The sequence below is a fragment of the Habropoda laboriosa genome, unplaced genomic scaffold (assembly GCF_001263275.1).
Source record: "Habropoda laboriosa isolate 0110345459 unplaced genomic scaffold, ASM126327v1 scaffold385, whole genome shotgun sequence".
Taxonomy (NCBI): Eukaryota; Metazoa; Arthropoda; class Insecta; order Hymenoptera; family Apidae; genus Habropoda; species Habropoda laboriosa.
In genome coordinates, this window is record NW_017100556.1 from 660582 (window position 1) to 680549 (window position 19968).

At 36.2% G+C, this 19968-nt stretch overlaps 1 protein-coding gene across 1 annotated transcript in view; it reads right to left on the minus strand.

The window, feature by feature from the left end:
* Positions 1-12422: 12422 nt before the first annotated feature.
* The window catches only part of LOC108576599 (PWWP domain-containing protein 2A-like), a 52430-nt gene continuing 44884 nt past the window's right edge, over positions 12423-19968 (minus strand). Inside the window, exons 3-7 of the mRNA XM_017939618.1 lie at positions 16931-17171; positions 14024-14708; positions 12917-13430; positions 12693-12827; positions 12423-12569 (exon numbers count right to left, since the gene is read on the minus strand). Of these exons, the coding sequence (XP_017795107.1) occupies positions 12423-12569; positions 12693-12827; positions 12917-13430; positions 14024-14708; positions 16931-17171 (1722 nt within the window). The remainder of the gene's footprint in view (positions 12570-12692; positions 12828-12916; positions 13431-14023; positions 14709-16930; positions 17172-19968) is intronic.

Sequence of the window (19968 nt, forward strand, 5' to 3'; positions counted from 1 at the left end):
ATAAAGGGATGTGACCGGAATCCAGCGTAATGATAAAGCAAATTGAGCGTTATTTTACCTTCACTAGTTTAGAAAGATGACGGCGGGTATGTGCTCAGGTAATGCAGGCAGGCTGCGCTTTCAGAGATAATGCGATGATGACACTGACGATAGCGATTACGCTGGTTCGCTACGCACGTGGAAGATACATCGATTTCTACTTTGTAAAAGTGAAATATTGCTTTTGAAAAGGTGGCCTCTATTTGAACAGCTTTATCTGCTTGCAATTTACTGTTGTTTCTGGTCTATTGTCACTACAAACTGCACCTTTAACTATACTTTCTTGCAAATTCTTTGCCCAACCAATTATCTTCGTTACACGTTTCAATCTATTTTAATGAATTATTCCTTAAGAAATATAAAGTTATAAATAATATTGCAATTTGTCTTTGTCTTTGACTGGTTTCTCTTAAATTTTCTACATGTATTTTGTCAATTATTCTCAGTACACATTTCGAACTAGTTTATCAATTATCTTTCACGAAATATACAACCACAAATAATTTGATCACTGGTAAATTGTCTCTTTTGCTACTTCATATATTTAATCATTCGTTTTCAATACATTTTTTGAATTATTTTATCAATTATTTTTTACGAATTATGAAAACAGAACTAATTGTGAAGAAAACCGCGGGAACTTATTTATACTCATAATATTTCATCACTTGTCCTCAACACACTTTCTGAACTACTCTACAGGGTGTCCTTTTTAATTGAACCACTTGGAAAATAAACTTAACCTTGAAATCTCCCTCGCTACTTTACCCGCGAAGAAGCATAAGGTTACTCATCGCACCAAACAACTTTTGCAAGGACATTTTTTCGATAGCTTCAGTTTTCCAGTTAAAAAAAAACACTGTATATCAAATATTCCTCCTCGAAGCATTGAAGTAGAAATAATATTTACCAAGTCGAACAGAATTCTCATGGAAATAGAGGAATCAACTGTATTTACCACCTGTTGCTAACCAATATTTTATTTTCTCTGACAGGAATTCGTTCTTAAAAAATATCGACGCTATCTGGCGGCGAATACATAGAACGCATTTCTCTCACACACACACTCTCTCTCTTTTTCTCTCTCTTCCTTTCTACCTCTCTCACTCTCTTCTCGTCTCTATTTCCCTGCAGTTGAATCTTGTAGAATTCAGAAGCGAAGCGAAGGTCTCGAGAAGCATCCGTGTGCTCGGTGCTAGAGAGGATCATCGTTCCTCCGCGATAAACGAGACGAACGCGCGATCAAGGACAAAAGAGCAAACGTGAAAAAAAGACGGGGAACTGAGAATCGAAAAGACGTGACTCGAGAAAGAAACAGAAAAAAAAAAAGAAAAAAAGAGATGAAAAAAGGAAAGATAGAAAGAAGAAAAAAAAAGGGAAAAGATTGAACAATGTCCTCTTTGTTCCATTGAAGCTCGCACGTCGCCTCGTTCAACTCGTTGGAAAACGCGCGTCTAGCGAACGATCGCAGCACAGTTCAGATGGTCGTTTTTTTTCAAGTAGTAAAAAAAATAATATGTACAAGACTCTTGTGTGTGTGTGTGTGTGTGTGTGTGTCGACGGTTCGTTTGGCTTTCTATTTTTCTTCAGTTTCTTCGATTTTTTGTTCTTTCTTTTTCGTTACAAGTGACACCCGTCGCTGTTTTCTAAATTGCAACAGACTAACTAACCGACTATCGATCGTTATCGTGCTCGCGAATGAAACCTGAAACCTTCGCAATGTATGATGTGTTGTGTGTACGTATATGTGTGTACATGCGTACCTGTGGTGTATGTGTGTGTATATATATATATTATGCGCGTGTGGTTTTTTTTCTTTTTTTACAAAACCCGTCAAAGCAGCAGCAACGAGAATTATATAGTCTCTCCGTTGAAATGATCATCAGTCTCTCTTCACCTCTCTTTCATTCGTTTCGTTTCACTTCTTTTTTCTCCCCCTCGTATCTCATTCTTTCCTTCGTTTCGACACAACACGTTGCTCCCTTCAACACGTTCGTTCCACTTTTCTTGTTCTTTTTTTTTTCTCTCCACGTCATTACTTATTGCCTACTGCGTCAAGTATATATGTATGTATGATCGGTTACGTACGGCAGAATCGCAAGACAGTCGTTTTTCTTGTTTTTATTTAAAAAAATACAGGTCCAGTACGCGGTATAGCAATTAAATTTTCGGTGTCGTCAGCCATATCCTAACGTCGGGTCGATTAGGCGACTTTTTTCTGGCCTTTGTTTTTTGTTTTTCTTTTTTGGACGCTGGATACCTTTTTGGAATATTTTTCTTTTTTTCTTTTCATAATGTTCGAAGAATCGACTGTTATATCAATTTGTAATAAAAAAAATTAAGCAAAGCTTAAGAATAAAGGTTATAGTTTATATTTGAACATATCTTTTGCTAAACAGTTTACACAATATGAACAAAATTTCGAAATTTTCGTAATATTTTTCGTATCTTTTTTTTATTACTTTAAATACTGTGTATAAAGCCAATCTTATTCATAATACTTAAGCAAAAATTGTCATATCGTTTTGAAATACAGCAGTTCACTTGATTGATTCAAGCGTTTTCAACCATTTATTTGTATTCCATTCTCAATTATTGCACTTTAACACGTTCACGTAAAATGCAATATAAACGCGTTATTTCGCGTACGCCGGCCAAGGTTCATTTACCTCGAAAATATACCCTGGATTTACTGGTCAAACACGCTATAGTCAATATGTATAATTTTTCATTTTTCAAATTTTTTATTTCTTAAATTACGATTTAGCCTATATTTTTATATATTTCTTTTACCATAAAGTGAAAACGGGTATTTTTAAGATTAGTATGTTTTACCAGTATACCCACGATATTTTTCGAATATTTAGCATTAGAAAACAGTAGACGAAAATTTGAAAGTACCTGGACACGATTTTCGATGGAAAATCCAGGCTCTTATCCCTTTCTTAAAAATTCGACACTCTGGTTGTTACCAACTCACTCCTAACTACTAACAACTTTGCAAATTTCATCTCAACTTCGATTAATCCATAATTAAAAATCAATCAAAATCTGCAAGTATCACTGAGAATGAACTTACAAAAGGATTTTGATCAAATTTTACGTACAGCTAGAGAATTCGAAAATATTGGACACGTATTTTTCTTTTAGCCGTTGGTATTCACGTCCAGGGGGTCGAAATTATCTTTTAAAATTTGGGGCTGAAAAACTATTAATTACAATAACTCGAAAACCAACTGAGATAGAGAAAAATGTTATATATGAATCTTGTCTAGGTTTTTACGGAGAATAACCTGATTCGAACGAAATTTGGATACAATTCCCACCGAGCGTCGATTTTTCCTCACCTCGTACCAATTTTCGAAAATCGAGAAAAACCTGTATTTCTGACATTCATTTTACAATCTGTGCCGAATGAATTTTTGTCAAAAAATATATTACAAAAATATTACTTTCTATTGTTCACTGTCCATTGTTCTCCAATGCTAGATTTTCTAAAATTACATTTTCGGGATAAAAAACGAGAGGTGGGGAATGAGTGGGGGGGGATCTTGGCTGGCGATAAGTATAACAGCTTCGTCGTTATAATTCGTTAACGGAACACTGTTTAATTAATTAATAATTATTAATATTGTGAAGAATTCTACAGCAACAGAACGTTTTATCCTCCAGACAAACCATTCGTATCGTTTGTTTTTTTTTGTCTTACAAAAAGGAAAACGGGACACTGTATATCTCGAATTGGAATAATTCATTCAGGCTCGTCAATATTTGTACTTGTACGCATCATCTATTTATCCCTCGGACTAAATCGCGTCGTCATTTAGAAAACACACTTTTTTTTTTTCTCATTCACGTGGAACCCTCGAAAATCCATCATTCGCCCCTGCGTGCACGTTTTAAAAAGATTATTACACTCGCACGCGCCCGCTCCACACAGTGGATTATTTTTCCTTCGTCGAAAAATGAACACTTCTTTTTCAGGACAGAGCTGCACCTTCGTCGAGCAGCGGAGGAATTTAACAACGAAAAATAGAATTTTTGCAACCGAGACGTTCGCTGCCACCGACGCAGCGTATGCGGTCCAAGCTGTATCGCCCAGCGTGTTATCGATTTTCTGGTGGCAGCGAACGTGTCAATCAAGCTGTCGCTATTTAAAACAATAGCGACATTTGGTATACAGGGTGTCTCACTTGTAATGAACATCTAAATTATTTTAGCTGTTATTTGTTTTTAAGCACCCTGTGGAATGAGAATTAAGAAAATTCGTAAATTTGAGAATTTCAGGTTTCAAGGAAAAAAAGATTTTCTTGGCTAATTTAAATCGATCATTCAGTGAGATTCCATTTTCACGGCGATAAAATTGTAATCGTTAAAGCTTTCTTATCGATCGAGTATTTGTCGATTTGTGGACGCCAAGTGGCCGCCATTCTTTGACGTGATTGCTGAATTTACTTTTCTATCGAAGAAAATTTGAGTGTTTAACATTATTTGTTCATAAATCTTCTAAACTCTGAGAGTATTTAAGCAAAAGTATCTGAGCCATCGAATACGAATATCTAGGGAATTTTCAGAATCACCAAAAAAAAAAAGAACTAAGATCGTCGCAACTCTTGCGTAACTGTTGGCACTTTTAACGACAATTTTCGTCTAAATTTAATAACTTCTAGAATTCAGCTACGATTGCACTTAAAGATCGAGTGAACATCAAACCAGCAATCCAAGAATAGAAGCATCTATCATCGATTAATTAAGTACCTAATCCAGGAGATCAACCTGGTCGATCGACAATGGCGGCTGCTTAACCGAAAATCGCAAGCTCCTCGAATTAACACATACTAATATCTTGTTCTGCTCAACGAAAGGTTCAGCTTGTTACAGTGGCATATTTTTTTTGTTTTTGTTTCTTTTAGGAACAGTTCGTGAAAGGTCGATTGCAAGAGGAAAGAATCGAAATGAAAAGGAAACGGAAAGGAACAGAAGAATAAGGAGAATGTAGGAGAATTCGCGACATGGCGAACGGCGATCCCTTTCGATGGTGTGAGAGGCGACGAAAAGTATTACAATAAATCTACATATGTGTATATGTGTACGTATGTTTGTGTGTGTGTGTGTGTGTCACTGAATAATACAATGATATTACATAGATGACACGTGGCTCTCTTATACAATATACAAGCAATTAACAATCGAACTCTGTGTATGTAATGTATCGTGTAAGTATATATGTATGTGTATGTATACATATATGTACTATCGGGGCCTCCGTACCCAAATAGGAAACCGACAAGGGAGAACAGAGAGGGAGTAGTTGGCGTATAGTTCACAAAGCCTCGGCTTTCGCCCTCAAAAGATGACGTTTACCCTCGAATGTCCTAAAAGTTTAACACAACTCAACACTTTCGGGTACACTCCTCCACACGACGTGCAGCAACCCTCAACATGGTTTCATCGCACAACTCCTGGCTTCGTGTAGCAGTACGGTTCGTTCAACATAAGAATAACCTCGTTCTCGGACCGATTTTCGTCCGTTCTGCGCATAGACAGAGAGCGTAGCAGAAGAGTAGATGCCACCCCATCCCGGACGAGCCCACCCATTTGTAGAAATGGACGAAAAAATTTTGAAGGACCCAACGGGAATCGAACCCGCGATCTTCATGCTTAGCAAGCCGAGGCTTTGCGCACTACGCCAACTACTCCCTCTGTATTCTCCCTTGGAGGTTTCCTATTTGGGTATGAGGTCCTGATACTACATATATGTGAAGATTCTTTAGGCAACGCACCATCCGACTCGTACATACCTATAATTCGTAATAATAATGATCGATTAATTAATTACGAATCGAATACGGTGAATCTGGTGATGATTAATTAATAGAGATAATTAGCTCGCCGCTAAAACGCTTCTCTCTACCCGATATGTGTTAGTCGAAAAAATGTTCTACGACGTTCGTATAAACACAACGACATTGAATTATCATTGTATTATCATCGTCATATCGTTATCATAATAGTCATAGTCGTAGTGGTAGTTGTCGTCGTTCGTTATCATTATCATCGTCGTTTGTATTATGCGTAGAAATTAATTCGTCAAATTTATGTATAATATACATATTTCTGTATATATATATATATACAATACATACATACATATATATATATATAAAACATTTGAAAAAATCACAGTTACTTAAAAACACTTAGTTTCTCGCTTTCCCTTTCCTCCTCTCTGTCTCTCTCACTCATTCTTCGTCCATTTCTTCATTTATACGCTTCTTCTTTTTCTTTTTTTCTTTTTTCTTTTCGTTTATTATACTTATCTATATCGTTATATTTTGTCTATCTATTCAGCGTGCAACCCGTTCGTTTCTCTCTCTCTCTCTCTCTCTTTCTCTTTTCTCATTTCTCTTTTTCCTCGTTCAATTAACGTTTCACCAAAAGCACAACGAACCGTTTAAAGGCTAATCCTCATTACGAATGCATTTATGCACGCACACCTAGGGATATTTTTTTCTTTTTTCCTTTCTCGTTTTCCTTTTCGCTGTTTCTACCGACACAGAAACGATACACAGAGTAGAAATTAAAAAGACGACATCGAAGCGTTCGAGTTTTTTCTTTCTTTCTTACACAACCGTCTGGATACACACACCGAGAGCACGACTTCCGTTACACCTACGCTTTCAGGCGTCCTTCCATGAATAACGAACGTCGCGTTTCGAAACGTTGCTCACGTGTGGTTGTTGCTAAAGCTTTTGCTTCTAATCATTGCTAACGACGATTGTAAAATTAGTCGATACTCGTAACTAAAAATTACTGTTTTTTTTGTTCCATTTTTTTCTGTTTTTTTTTTCTTTCTTTCTTTCTTTCTTTTCGTTAGATTGAATTGTAACGAACATCTAACGATTTTCCCCTAGACGAGAGCGCGTGTAAAAAGAAAAGAAGGTACTTCTTTCGTATAAATACGGTGTCTATAAGATATACGAATCTTTCGTGTAACTTTTAATCATAATCTTGGAATAGATTTGTTATTCAAACGGGGAGAAAATCTGGAAACTGTTCTACAATGTGTTACAATCCAATTATTTTAAAAATTAACTAGCTTCTTCTCTAAGAAATGTAACGAATACATTTACAACAAGACACGAGAAAAAGTATAAAATAACAATGCTAAGTGCGTGTTCCTCTGTATTTCGAGGCAATACGCTCGAGAGAAACTTTCGTTTTTCACCGTCCTACAAGATATATTCGATCTTAAAGGTAATTTTAAAGAAGAATTCTCGACTACAGTCGCATATTTTTTTATACTTCGATATCACCACCAAAAAATATGTATTTTATTCTATCCTTTTGTTTTGCCGATATACCGACTGTCGCTAAAACAATTCATCTCTAATCTCAGATTGCATCTCGCTCTCGAAAAGTATCGACAGTCAGCCAGCGATGTCGAGAAATCATTAATCACCAGTTCGTAGACTACATATCAGAAGCCTATCGATTTATAGATTAACAAAAATCTACCACTATGACGAATATTGTCCATTAAAACGAATCGTGAATGATTGTTATTACTTTTCTTCAAGCATATACAACAACGTCGCTTCACTTAACCACAAAAATCACCATCGACACATTCACTGAATATGAAAGCGAATTTTTATGTGATCCACCTACTAATGAAAATAACAATTGCTTCACTGTTCAGCTTTTGTGACACTTGTGATAATTTGTACGAAACTTCATTCAACTTCAACGAGTTCTAAAAACAAAAGATTTGCTTTTCCATGATAACTTCAGGATACATAAAGCGCGCGCAATTCAAAACATTATTCAAGAAGGTAGATTCACCGAATTGCAACACTACGAATTTAACACTTTGTTTTTTTGTTGAAAAATTTAAGAAAGAACCTTAGGAGCCAAAGGTTTTAAAAATAGCTGTGGACAAATATTTTCGAGACTCGTCAAAAGAATTTTTCTCTGAGAGAATGGAACAGTTCGTGAAACGTTAGAATAAGTGTAGAAGGTAGTTACGTAAAAAAATAACATATTTCTATGTTCTGCTTTTTCTCATAACTAGATACATTACATAAACATTTGCCTTCATAATCATCGTCGAATTCGTTCCATGAATATCACTCGTGGCACGTGATATTTACACGAAAAAATCTCCGTCATTGACGACAAAACACAAGCAGAGGGTAAAAAATATGAAAAAAAGTACATATAATAGAAGGAATTCATTCGCTAGGCAGTTTTTCGTTATCGACAAATTTCCCTCGAGGATAATCCTGGTTCGAGAATCGAACGTCGAGAAAAAGCAAGGAGAGCTCGAAGAAAAAAAGGGAGGAGAGGGGGGAGACGAGAGAAATCCGCCGTCTGGCCAGCGACAGCCTCGAGATTTGATGAAATGTTCGAGAGCAGAGCAAACATTGAGCGTGAAGCTGGCACGTGATTGCTGATATCGCGGGAAATACGGATCCGATATCTCGTGAACGAATCGAGATATCGATGCTCTCGTCGTGTCTGATGATCCTCATTTTTCGTGTTATTCTATTTCTATATGTATATTCTCAAGGCAAATGATTCGTGATGAACTAATCGAAGTTCTTTTTTTTTGTTTTTTGGAATAAAAAAAACGTCATTATATGTAAACGGAATTTCCTGGACGACGAAGGGGGGCAGAGTAAAGCTTGGGAATGCAGTCAGTGGAAGAATGTCCGTTTCGAGGTAGTGGCAGACCTTCGACGTGAAACAGGAAAATCGATGGGAAATCTTAAGTACTGTTTGCGATTGAAAGGGCAATTTTTTCGTCATATGTACAAGGTCGTTACGAACGAAACATTGGGAAACTTATCCTACTGAACACGGCTTACACGCGAAAGCCTCAAACAATATAAATTGTAAACATAATCAGGCCGTGAAAGCTTCAAAAAAGTCTCATGTGCAAGGTGTTTTAGAAATAGGTTGTTAAAAATTTTCCTGCTAATGGGAAAAGGAAAATATTGATTATATAAACCAGGCAATGAATAAAATAAAATACATCGAATTATGATTTTGTAAACTTTAAAAAATTCTTTTTCTAAAACACCTATTTCTATCTAAATAAATCTATTTCTAAAACACCCGATGTATACGAAGTATCCTACAAGTTACTGTATAAAAATTGCTAACCTTTTTGCGATTCAAAATAAGATGGAAGTTTCATATGAACATTCATTTATGAATATATCATGAAAGAGTTGTAACAAAAAACAAATAAAATGTGGTAAAAAGGATAAAAAGCAACATTAGATGAAATTCGATAATGTATCGATATCAGGCATCGATACTTCAAAATGCAAAAATGGCGGTTCATTGACATTTCACGTTTCTGTCATAACCTCATAATAAAAAAGTTCATACCACTTTCGTCTTTTAAACGCACTACACAGAGAAGAATGTGCATAGAGATCTACAGAACACCTTGTACATATTTTAGTATAATTAAAGTCGCCATGCACATCCATGCTAATAGTACCATAACGATGAATTATACTTCGATTCTTAACGAACGAGAAGACTGAAAAGGAGGGAAAACTTTTCCAACGACGAAGAAAATGAACGATCGATTAACTGGAATACTTTAAGGGACATTCTCATGCCGCCTGTATGGCAATGATAAATGTGTTTAAGTAGAGATACAGGTGAGTTTCGATTATTTCTTAGAAGATAAAATCAGACATCGCGAATTTTGAATAACCGATCGATCGCGTAGCATTTAATAATATTTGGAATTTACATGAACTGTCGGCACGATAGGAATTGTCGTCAGTGAAGAAAGACTGAAACGAAATGGTTAATTCCTGGCAGTGTTGGCACGAAGCGTAAAGGAAACTCGCGAGTAAAGTTGAGCGCGTGCTTGTAAATTATGAGCCATGAAACTCGAGATCGTTGTTATGAGGCATATTATTTGCCTAGGTGCCTCATGCGAACTTTGGCTGAAACGCATTACCGAAGATGCGTTATACCATTGATCATCGATGATGCGTTCTTGTGACACGTCACACTGCGTTCTGGCGCACCCCCACTCTTAAAGAACTTTAATAAAAGAACCCTCGAAAGGGCCCCGGGAACTTTTTCCTATTTCGAAGTTCAAAGTGAAAAGGAAGACATTCGTAGTTAGTGTTCGTGAAAAATACAAGTTTGTAACACTGGGTGCACACTGTTTGAAATAATTAAGGGATTGAATAACACTATATTTAACATAGTATTTCTTTCACGTTTGATTTTTAATCGCTGAAGTATGTAAAAATTATTTTCTTATCGTGTATATGGTTTGCAATGTCCAAGGTATTATAGTCTTAAATGAAATGTGGATGTTTTATTGCTATGTAGTTTAGATATTTGATAAGGGTACTGTGATAAACATGGCAATATTTGTTTTCTACCTGATACTTGATGAAACTTTTAAATATGTTTTAGCAATATGATGTAATAATTACTTTGAGTGACCTGGATACTATTTTTGATTCACTATAATTAGAACTACTTAAAAAGGAATGTTTTTAAAGTTACTTTTCATGTCCAGTGATGTTTTCAATTTCTGTTAAATTGCTTAGACACCTTAATTACTTTAAACAGTGTGTTTCACTATTTTTTTTTTACCGATAAAAAGTAAATCATTCTCGTGAATATTACAAAATATCAAGCTCAGTATTTGCTAAAAATATTTTATGCGTCACAAGCCTCGTTTTCGTGTTTGAATTTCACTGTCACGCGCTTAACCTTACTTTTTCAGATAACAAAGAATGCAGGATGCTAAACGCTACGAAGAATTCCGTTTGTCGATTGTTCTGCTAGCATTTGCGAAATGAAAATATTAATTCGAAATAGTCTTATTTATACAGGACGATTCTTGCAAATGGAATGAGCCACTGTATTCTTACAAAACAATGTATAAAAGGAGAAATAAATGAAAATATTATGTAATTCTGTAAAGTTTAATTCCAGAACCTTTACACTTTCAAAGTATCAAAGTAAAGTAATCAAAAAATTTATTACTAAAAACGAGTTGCAGTGGTGCTAGCTGATAAATATTAAACTATGCTTCTTAGAAAATTTATAATATAAAAAATAAAAAAACGCTTCGTAAAACACGCACTTTTCAATCACTTTACCTCAGTACTTCCATGCACAGGGCGCAATTAAGGGAAATACACTAGTACAGAAAGTCAAACTTTCTTGAATCATAAAATATTTCCAATTTTCTGATTCATTCTGCAATTTAAAACTTTATAGCGTTCTCATCATGTTAAAGCTTCACAAACATTCAGCAATCTTTCGCGCTAAACATTAATTAAAAGTATCGTGAGTGAGTTTTCACTTGTCAAAGGTGTATTGTCCATGTTCTCAAAGTTCTGTCAATCAAACAAAGACACGACGAATCGAGTCGTGAACGGTATCAGCAACGTCTGCAGATTGTATCGAAGATTCACTGCCTGCACTGGATGAGAAATACGTTACGCTGTTCTCAACAATGATCACAATGAAATCGTTAGTACAAATATATACGTGTATATGTATATAGATATATACATATATATATGTATACATATACAGTAGTGCACGCATAAGCGTACGCATTTTTGCACACTTAAGTGTCCGTCACTATCCTCATCAATTCTTAGAAGTGGGACTTCGGAGTGGAGTTCGAGCGTGCCGTGTGAAACAAAGTACATAAATCGATATCGACTCCTGAATGTGAACAACTGACACTTGATATATCGGTATCCCACTCAGGACACATCTCCTCTCTTTTGTTTAATTAAATTCGCAGAAGTCACCTCCCCACTTAAGCGTCCGCATTCGGTCTCGATCGCGGACGCTTATGTGTGCACAACTGTATATATACATATAAAGAATTTAAGTAAACGAGCATCGCTAAATCATCAGTGACGCACCCGTGTATACATGTGTATGTGTGTACGTGTCTGTATTGTGTCTAGCTATCGAATAGAGGTCATATTTTTAGTACGAAATTATTTTTCGAGAGCTGACGTGTTATCTCCTAGAGATTATACCCTATCTAAATACTTCTTACGCGCTAAATGTTCGCTTCGAAAAAAGCTGAGGATAAAAAAGAAACGCGCCAGTGATGGCAGTAAACTTCATTTCAGCGTCGGTGTCACCGTTTTTCTAGAATCATATTTTATCGCTTACGATGACAGCAGGCGCGACTGTACTGATTAGAACATCGATCAAGAGCTATTCCATTAATGCTAAGGTCAATTATGTACAAAAATTTGTTTTATATATTACATGACGATTTCGATCCGCCGTGAGAGATTAGTCTCCGGTGACGGATACCTGGCAGTTAAGGAATGGTGTCGAGTGGCGTGCACCTTCCCTTAGGAGAGAACGTTGACCTCGCGCGGTGAGCCACACACATTCAGCACGCTGCTCGTCGAGTTAGGCGTGATCTGACTTCGGGCCTCGTTCTGCGCCTGTCGTATCGCCTCCTTGTACGGGCCTCTCTTCTTCTTGTTGTACCGTGTCTAGAAACATGTGCCAAATAATATTTAGAATGATTAGAAATCGTAGAAAATGATAAAAATCAGAATTAACGTTTTACGTAGATTTTAAGTAGTGGTGACAAAATGTTTAAAGACGCTATTCACCTTGAACGTTTCTAAAAATGGACTCAACTGGTCGCACGACATGAGAGAACTTGTCGAGGAACCATACCAGGCAACGTGAGCCTGTGGTCCAGACGATGTACCATCCTCCTTACAAGAAACTGTGATGCTGAGTACCTGAATAAACAAGATAAACATGATTTAACATTTTTACAGAGTTTAACATAGACATTATAATTAAGATTATACATTTTTTTAATGCGTACTTTGCCTGGCCACCACGGGAACCCATGAATCTTTCCCCACACCACGTCACCGACGTCCATTCTTCTACCATTAGCAGTGAGACAATGTTCCACCGGTGTCGCGGCAAGGCGCATCATCAGCGGATGAGATTGTGGTGGAAAATCTGGAGCAGTTTCACCAGCGTCCACCTCAGGCTCCGGTTCACTCAGCTCGTCGCTACTGGCACAAGGACTCTTACAGCCCAAGGTGGCGTTGCTCACGGGATAATCACATCTGGCGTAAGCGTTTGTGTTCAATCTTTTCAGAGATATGGATAGCTTTTGCTTCAGGCACTGCTCCTTTATGGCTGTGTACGACTCGCTACCAGGAAGGACGTTCCAATTCTGCTGATTCTCCGTGCTACCGGGTTCCAAGCAAGGCTGCTGATGCTGCGATTGCTGGTTCTTATGCTTGCGGTCCTCCTTATGTTTCTTTTTATGCTTCACTTTATGCTTGCGCCGGTGGTACGACAACGTGTCGTATGTGGGATTATATCTATAAAGAGGAAAAGGTATATGATTACTCTGACATAAATGTGAATTTAATTGTAATGTACATTTACTGGTAAATGTGTACAACTGAATGTATCATAGTTACTATAAGTAACTATCAGGACCCATGTCGCTTTAAAAAAAAAAAAAAAGCATTCGCTACGCTGGTTACCTAACGGGGGCATCGATCTCTGTGTCAATACCGACTGTCGATATCTAACAGTAACTATTTTCAGAAAAAAAAAGGAACGATCTGATAGATCCATCAAATAAATTGATATTAGCCCCTGTAACATTAACATTTTACTAAAATAGTGAACAGTCAAGGCTAATATACGTGACCATTAAAAAGTCGTGAAGACAAGAATTAATACTGATATGTATTGGCAGGTGGTCCCAAACTTTTGTGTGCACAATACATTTGGTGTGTACATTTTCCTCAAAGATACGTATAGGAGTTCATGACCACGCCAACTATGGTCAACGTTGCTTAAAAATAACAATCCATCGTGCTCAACGGTTTAAACTACATTCAGCGCACATTTCCCTAAATACTCAGTAAGTGTACATCGAACTCCGCATAACAATATAGTGTACCGTGGTGATCCATTGCAAGGAGATCTCGCTGGCGAAACTCCGCCCAGCATTTTTCTCCTGGCTTCTTTCTTGGCTTTCTTCAGCGCACGTTTTGCAGCTTTAGCGTTGGCATCCTTCACACCTTGCTTCTGCGGATCCACCTGTTCCTGTCCATCTTCCTCTCCGTCCTCGCGGTAATCGTATTCATTATCAAAGTTTATCGGCAACTCCAACGGATCCTTCTCAGTCTCCGTCTGCACATCTTCCGCGTCGTCTGTTTCCTGCTCGTACTCTGGATCCTGAATCTTCGAAGGTATCTTCAGGACTGTTCCCTCACCCTGAGCTCCGAACGAGATCTTGATCACCGGCGTGGTTCTAGCTGTTCTCGTTGGATCTTCGAACACGGTCTCGTCCCATAGATCCTCCATCGACCCAACGGATCGTTTCTTTCTCGGCACACGGCCCGTTCTTGGCCTCATTGTCGAGTCAGCGGCCGCGAACGTTTTCTTCTCCTCTTCCTCTGGTATCTTCGCGCTCTCCACCGAGGAGCTACTAAGCCTCCTGGGCGTGGCGCAGTAAGCCATCGACGGATTACTGTCGCAATCCGTTGATTCCATGCGTTCCTCCATTGGCTCCATCGCGTTCGCCGATGAGTCGCCCTCCTCTGCTCTGTTGTTCCAATAGGACTGACCGATCTTCACTTTTTCTGCAAGGTTGAAGAAAAAAAAAATGAGGTTTGATATTTCGGTGTTTCTTTTTCTTTTTTAATTTATTTATTTTAAGTCGATTTTCTTTTTAAACGACATTCAATATTTCAATATTTTCTTCTTAACAAGATTTAATATTTCAATATTCTTTTTTTAAACGAGATTTAATATTTCAACTTTTTTTTTAAATGAGATTTAATATTTTAATTTTTTTAAGGATCCTTTGCGGACGGAGCACTGATTAAAAGTGAAACAACTGAATTTATCGCTTTTATTTGCGTTGCATCGATTTACATTAAGATGATGTGGACAAATTTTTGCAAAATTAAATACAAAAAAATCTAAATATTAAAAAAAAATTACTTAGGGTACTTTCATAATGGCTGGTGTAATAAATCAGGAGAATAAATGTAATTTAAATCACGTGCCAGTGTCAACTATTTTCATTAAAAAAATTTCTATGAGTTTATTGATTACGTTCCTAGTTTTTCACGAACGCTTATGCGGATTGGCCATTCTCAAAGGGTTAGTTAACGAGTGAATTTACACCGAATCTAGTAAATACAGTAGTAACGGAAGATTTTATTTGAATTTATTTCGAAGCTACTTCCACGTTTCATTAAATCTCCTCGCGTTATTAACCAAATTCACGTCTCAAACAGAAATTTTACGTATAATCAAAGAAGCGTATTACATTAGCCCTTTTGCAAATACGAGTACGATACATTTTATCTTTAATAGAAATCAGTGTATTTAATTATAACCTTGATTATAACCAGTTATTTCACACTGCTATGCAAATTCACGAGTATGACATGTTTCATCTTCAACGATAAAATACAAAAGAAAAAAAGAAATAAAGAAACTAGAAGATTATGTTGAAAATATAGATCGTTCGAACGACGAGTTAACTCGTTCTTCCCTTAATTAACGTGTCAATGTGACACAACTAATTATAAGTCGTGTACTGTTGAAAACTGATACGTAATTCACGTACAATCTTATTATTTGTAAATCGAGCTTACATAATCTCCCTATTGAAGCCCAGAATGGTTACCCTATGCGCTTTCTTCGAACGCAAGCTTCTACGGGATTAAGACCACGTGTTATGAAACAGCTTATACAAGAAAACCAATAAGAAATGTGAAATTTTCATCGAATGTGAAATAATTTATGGAAAAGAAGGTGTATCCGTTTATCGATCGTTTTCAATAAATCGCGAGTAACTCTACGAACTTAAACCGATCAACCCAGATTCCTGATACTGACCTGATATATTATGTAATAGGCATGTAATACCTACGAGACCGTAATTAAAAGACTACTACTGCGGATAAACAAAAGAATGAAAAGTATCACGTTATTGTTGTTACTAACTAACGAAGAAATGAAAGTGTTAGTATTGTGATGTGACTATTGAAATGGTTGTTAACTGAATTGAGAGGACAAGTTACTTTAGGAAACTTTGCTAACTTGAAAATTTGGAAAGGTTGAGAATTTGCAAGCTTGAAACTTTGCAAATTTGCAAATTTGCAGGCTTGAAAGTTTGGAAAATTTGAGAATTTGCAAAATTTTTAATTTTAGAAAATGTGCAAATTTGCAAACTTGAGAATTCGCAAGTCTGAAACTTTGCAGGTTTGAAAGTTTGGAAAGTTCGAGAATTTGCAAACTTTAAATTTTGGAAAGTTCGAGAATTTGCAAACTTCAAATTTTGGAAATTTGCAGACTTGAAAATTCGCAAGCTTGAGACCTTGGGAAATTAAAAATTTGCAAACTTCAAATTTTAGAAGATTTGGAAATTTGCAAACTTGAAAATTCGCAAGCTTAAAACTTTGCAAAATTGAAAATTTGCAAGCTGAAAGTTTGGAAAGTTCGAGAATTCGCAAACTTTAAATTTTGGAAATTTGCAGACTTGAAAATTCGAAAGCTTGAGACCTTGGGAAATTAAAAATTTGCAAACTTAAAATTTTAGAAGATTTGGAAATTTGCAAACTTGAAAATTCGCAAGCTTAAAACTTTGCAAAATTGAAAATTTGCAAGCTGAAAGCATGGAAAGTTCGAGAATTTGCAAACTTTAAATTTTGGAAGATTTGGAAATTTACAGACTTGAAAATTCGCAAGCTTAAAACTTTGCAAACTTGAAAACTTGGAAAATTCGCAAACTTTAAATTTTCGCAAATTCGCAAAGTTGGAAATAGGAAAACATTTCACGATACTTAACCATTTCCTTGCATGGCGTTGTTGATCTCGTTCGGCTGAAGTCTCGAGATTTTCGGGATGAGAGACGGGCCAAGTTTCGACGAATCGGGGCTGAGCGCGGTGGACGAGGAGGACTTGGCTGTCTGATGAGATGACACCGTGATGTTCTCCGACTGACATTCGGAGAACAGTACTCTCGAGGCTTTTTGCGGCTGCTGACCGCAACGCCGATCGCTTCTTCTCGTGGATCCATGGCCCGTGACCTAATCGAATCGAAACGTCAACCGTTTTTACCAGTGCGTGAAAAGGAACTGACGATCGTTCTATCTATCACTCTGGTCCTACCCCTTTGCAATACATTTTCTCAGAGATATACTCCGTCCATTATTTTTTACTCTTAATACAATATTTGAATATTTATTATAAAATATATGTCATTTTAAGTAACAAATTAGGAAGAACATCATTCTTCTTTTTCTTTTTACCTAAATACCTTTGTGACATTCCTTAATCCTTTCTCGACTAAATTATATTTTTTTCAAATTTATCATTTATTTCTGACGATAACCCCCTTATAATGGATACTAAATTCAGATGAACGTTTGTTCGAGTACTGTACAAAATACATAAATTTTTCAGAAAATAGAAGAAAAATATTTCCTTGTTACACCAAACGATAAAAATAGTTAAAAACTGAATCGTTCTTTCGCTAAAATTTTCAATTTTTATAATCTTTCCTCCATCCCTAATTCACTTATAAAAGTTCGTTGCGCCAAATGATAAAAATGGCCAAAACTAAAATGGTCCTTGCACCGAAGCCTCCAGTTTTTATTCCGTTGCTCAAGATTTCCAAAATAATTCGACAGATTTTCACAGTAACTGGAATTTATTCATTTCGAAATCCAGGGACCCGCTTTAATAAAATTCCAATTTTCAGTCAGACATAAAACACATATCTCGGCGTGATTTATTTCATCTGACACGCGGCCAGCTACTGAGACGTGTTCGGGCCAGAACATGCGAAAATGTCGGTATTAAACACGTACTACCATTAGAACACTTTGTGTCCAAGTAGGAAGAACCTAGTCGAGAAGGCAAGTTGCCATGTCAGAATCAAACTACTCGTACAATATAAGCGTGCCTTCGCCGCAAGAGGCAACGCGTTAAGCTACTTTTCCACTAGTTCAAAATCGTCAAACTTTCTTTCTCCGTCTCCTCGCGTGCCCAATCGTTTCAAGTTCTCTCTGTGCAGGCCAACTCTCCCGCACACAGGCAACTTCGCCGCGAACGACAATCGCGAAACGTTACTCGATCTACGTCATATTTGACAGGTTTTTCACGTTGACGTGTTGTAATAATAAACTTCGTTAAAACGTGCGGGGTGAACGTTGAACGGAGCGAAGTGGCAAGTTTGAGACTTTGACGCGAGAGAAATGGTCAGTTTGAAGAGAAATTGGGTTTTTCGGGAAATATAGAAGTTTCTTGGAAAATTGGAAATTTAATTCTTTTTTTTGTTATTTGTAATTCATTTATGTGTTGTATATTTTTTTTTGTTGCAAAAATGGAATGGTGTTTGCACCAAAGTTTTCAATTTTTAGTGGCTTAGCGTCTTTCTAAATTTATTTACAGCGGTTTGTTGCAAAAATGATAAAAATGGCAAAAACTAGAATGGCCCTTTCACCAAAGTTTTCAATTTTTAGTGGCTTAACGTCGTTCTTAATTTATTTACAGTGGTTTGTTGCAAAAATGATACAAATGGCAAAAAATAGAATGGTCCTTTCACCAAAGTTTTCAATTTTTAGTGGCTTAACGTCGTTCTTAATTTATTTACAGCGGTTTGTTGCAAAAATGATAAAAATGGCAAAAACTAGAATGGTCCTTTCACCAAAGTTTTCAATTTTTAGTGGCTTAACGTCGTTCTTAATTTATTTACAGCGGTTTGTTGCAAAAATGATAAAAATGGCAAAAACTAGAATGGTCCTTTCACCAAAGTTTTCAATTTTTAGTGGCTTAGCGTCTTTCTTAATTTATTTACAGCGGTTTGTTGCAAAAATGATAAAAATGGCAAAAAATAGAACGGTCCTTTCACCAAAGTTTTCAATTTTTAGTGGCTTAACGTCGTTCTTAATTTATTTACAGTGGTTTGTTGCAAAAATGATAAAAATGGCAAAAAATAGAATGGTTCTTTCACCAAGGTCTTCAATTCTTACTTCATCTTTAATCCTCTTAACTTTTAGAATTACAAATACATGTATGGTGTATAAATGGATTAAAATATGTACATAACTGGTATTTGCTAATTAAATACAGCTGTGTAAGCAGAAGTTACACCAACTAATACCAGAAACCACGATATACATAATTCCAATTACCAGGATAAAAAGTAAATATAATACAATTTAGTACGAAAGTAAAATTAATGTTTCCCAACACTCTAAACTATAATAAAATAATAGAAAATAGAGTACACGTGTTATTTCTTTACTCGAATAATGTAAATAATTTATATAAATAATTAAAATGCACGACCTCTTTCTTGGAAATTTCTGTGCAGCAGCACATGGTACTCGTTAATTACTGAACACCATATCAAATTAATAATTTCATCAAAATTATATGAACCATTAAGCAGGAAAATTTCAAGTGTAATTTAGCTAGCGTATGCTTACAAACGAAAGTATAAAACGAGGAAATAAATGAACATGTTGTATAATTATGCGAAGTTTAATTCAAAATTTAATTTAACTTTACGTTTAACTAAAAATCAAGTTGCAGCGGTGCTAGCTGATAGACGTCGAACAATGCTTCTTAGAAAATGTTCAATGGGAAAAACTAAATTGTTACAGATTCACTGGTAAATTTGGTGGAAAAAAAATTTCACTGGAACAAAATTTCACCGCGCAATTGAATTGAAATGTACATTTCGGTGGAAAATTTCACCGAAAAGTAAATTTCACTGGAAAATATCATTGAGAAATAAATTTCACTGCAAAAATGAATTCACAAATAAATTTCAGCGGAAAATTTCATTGGAAAATTAATTTCACTGTAAAAATGAAT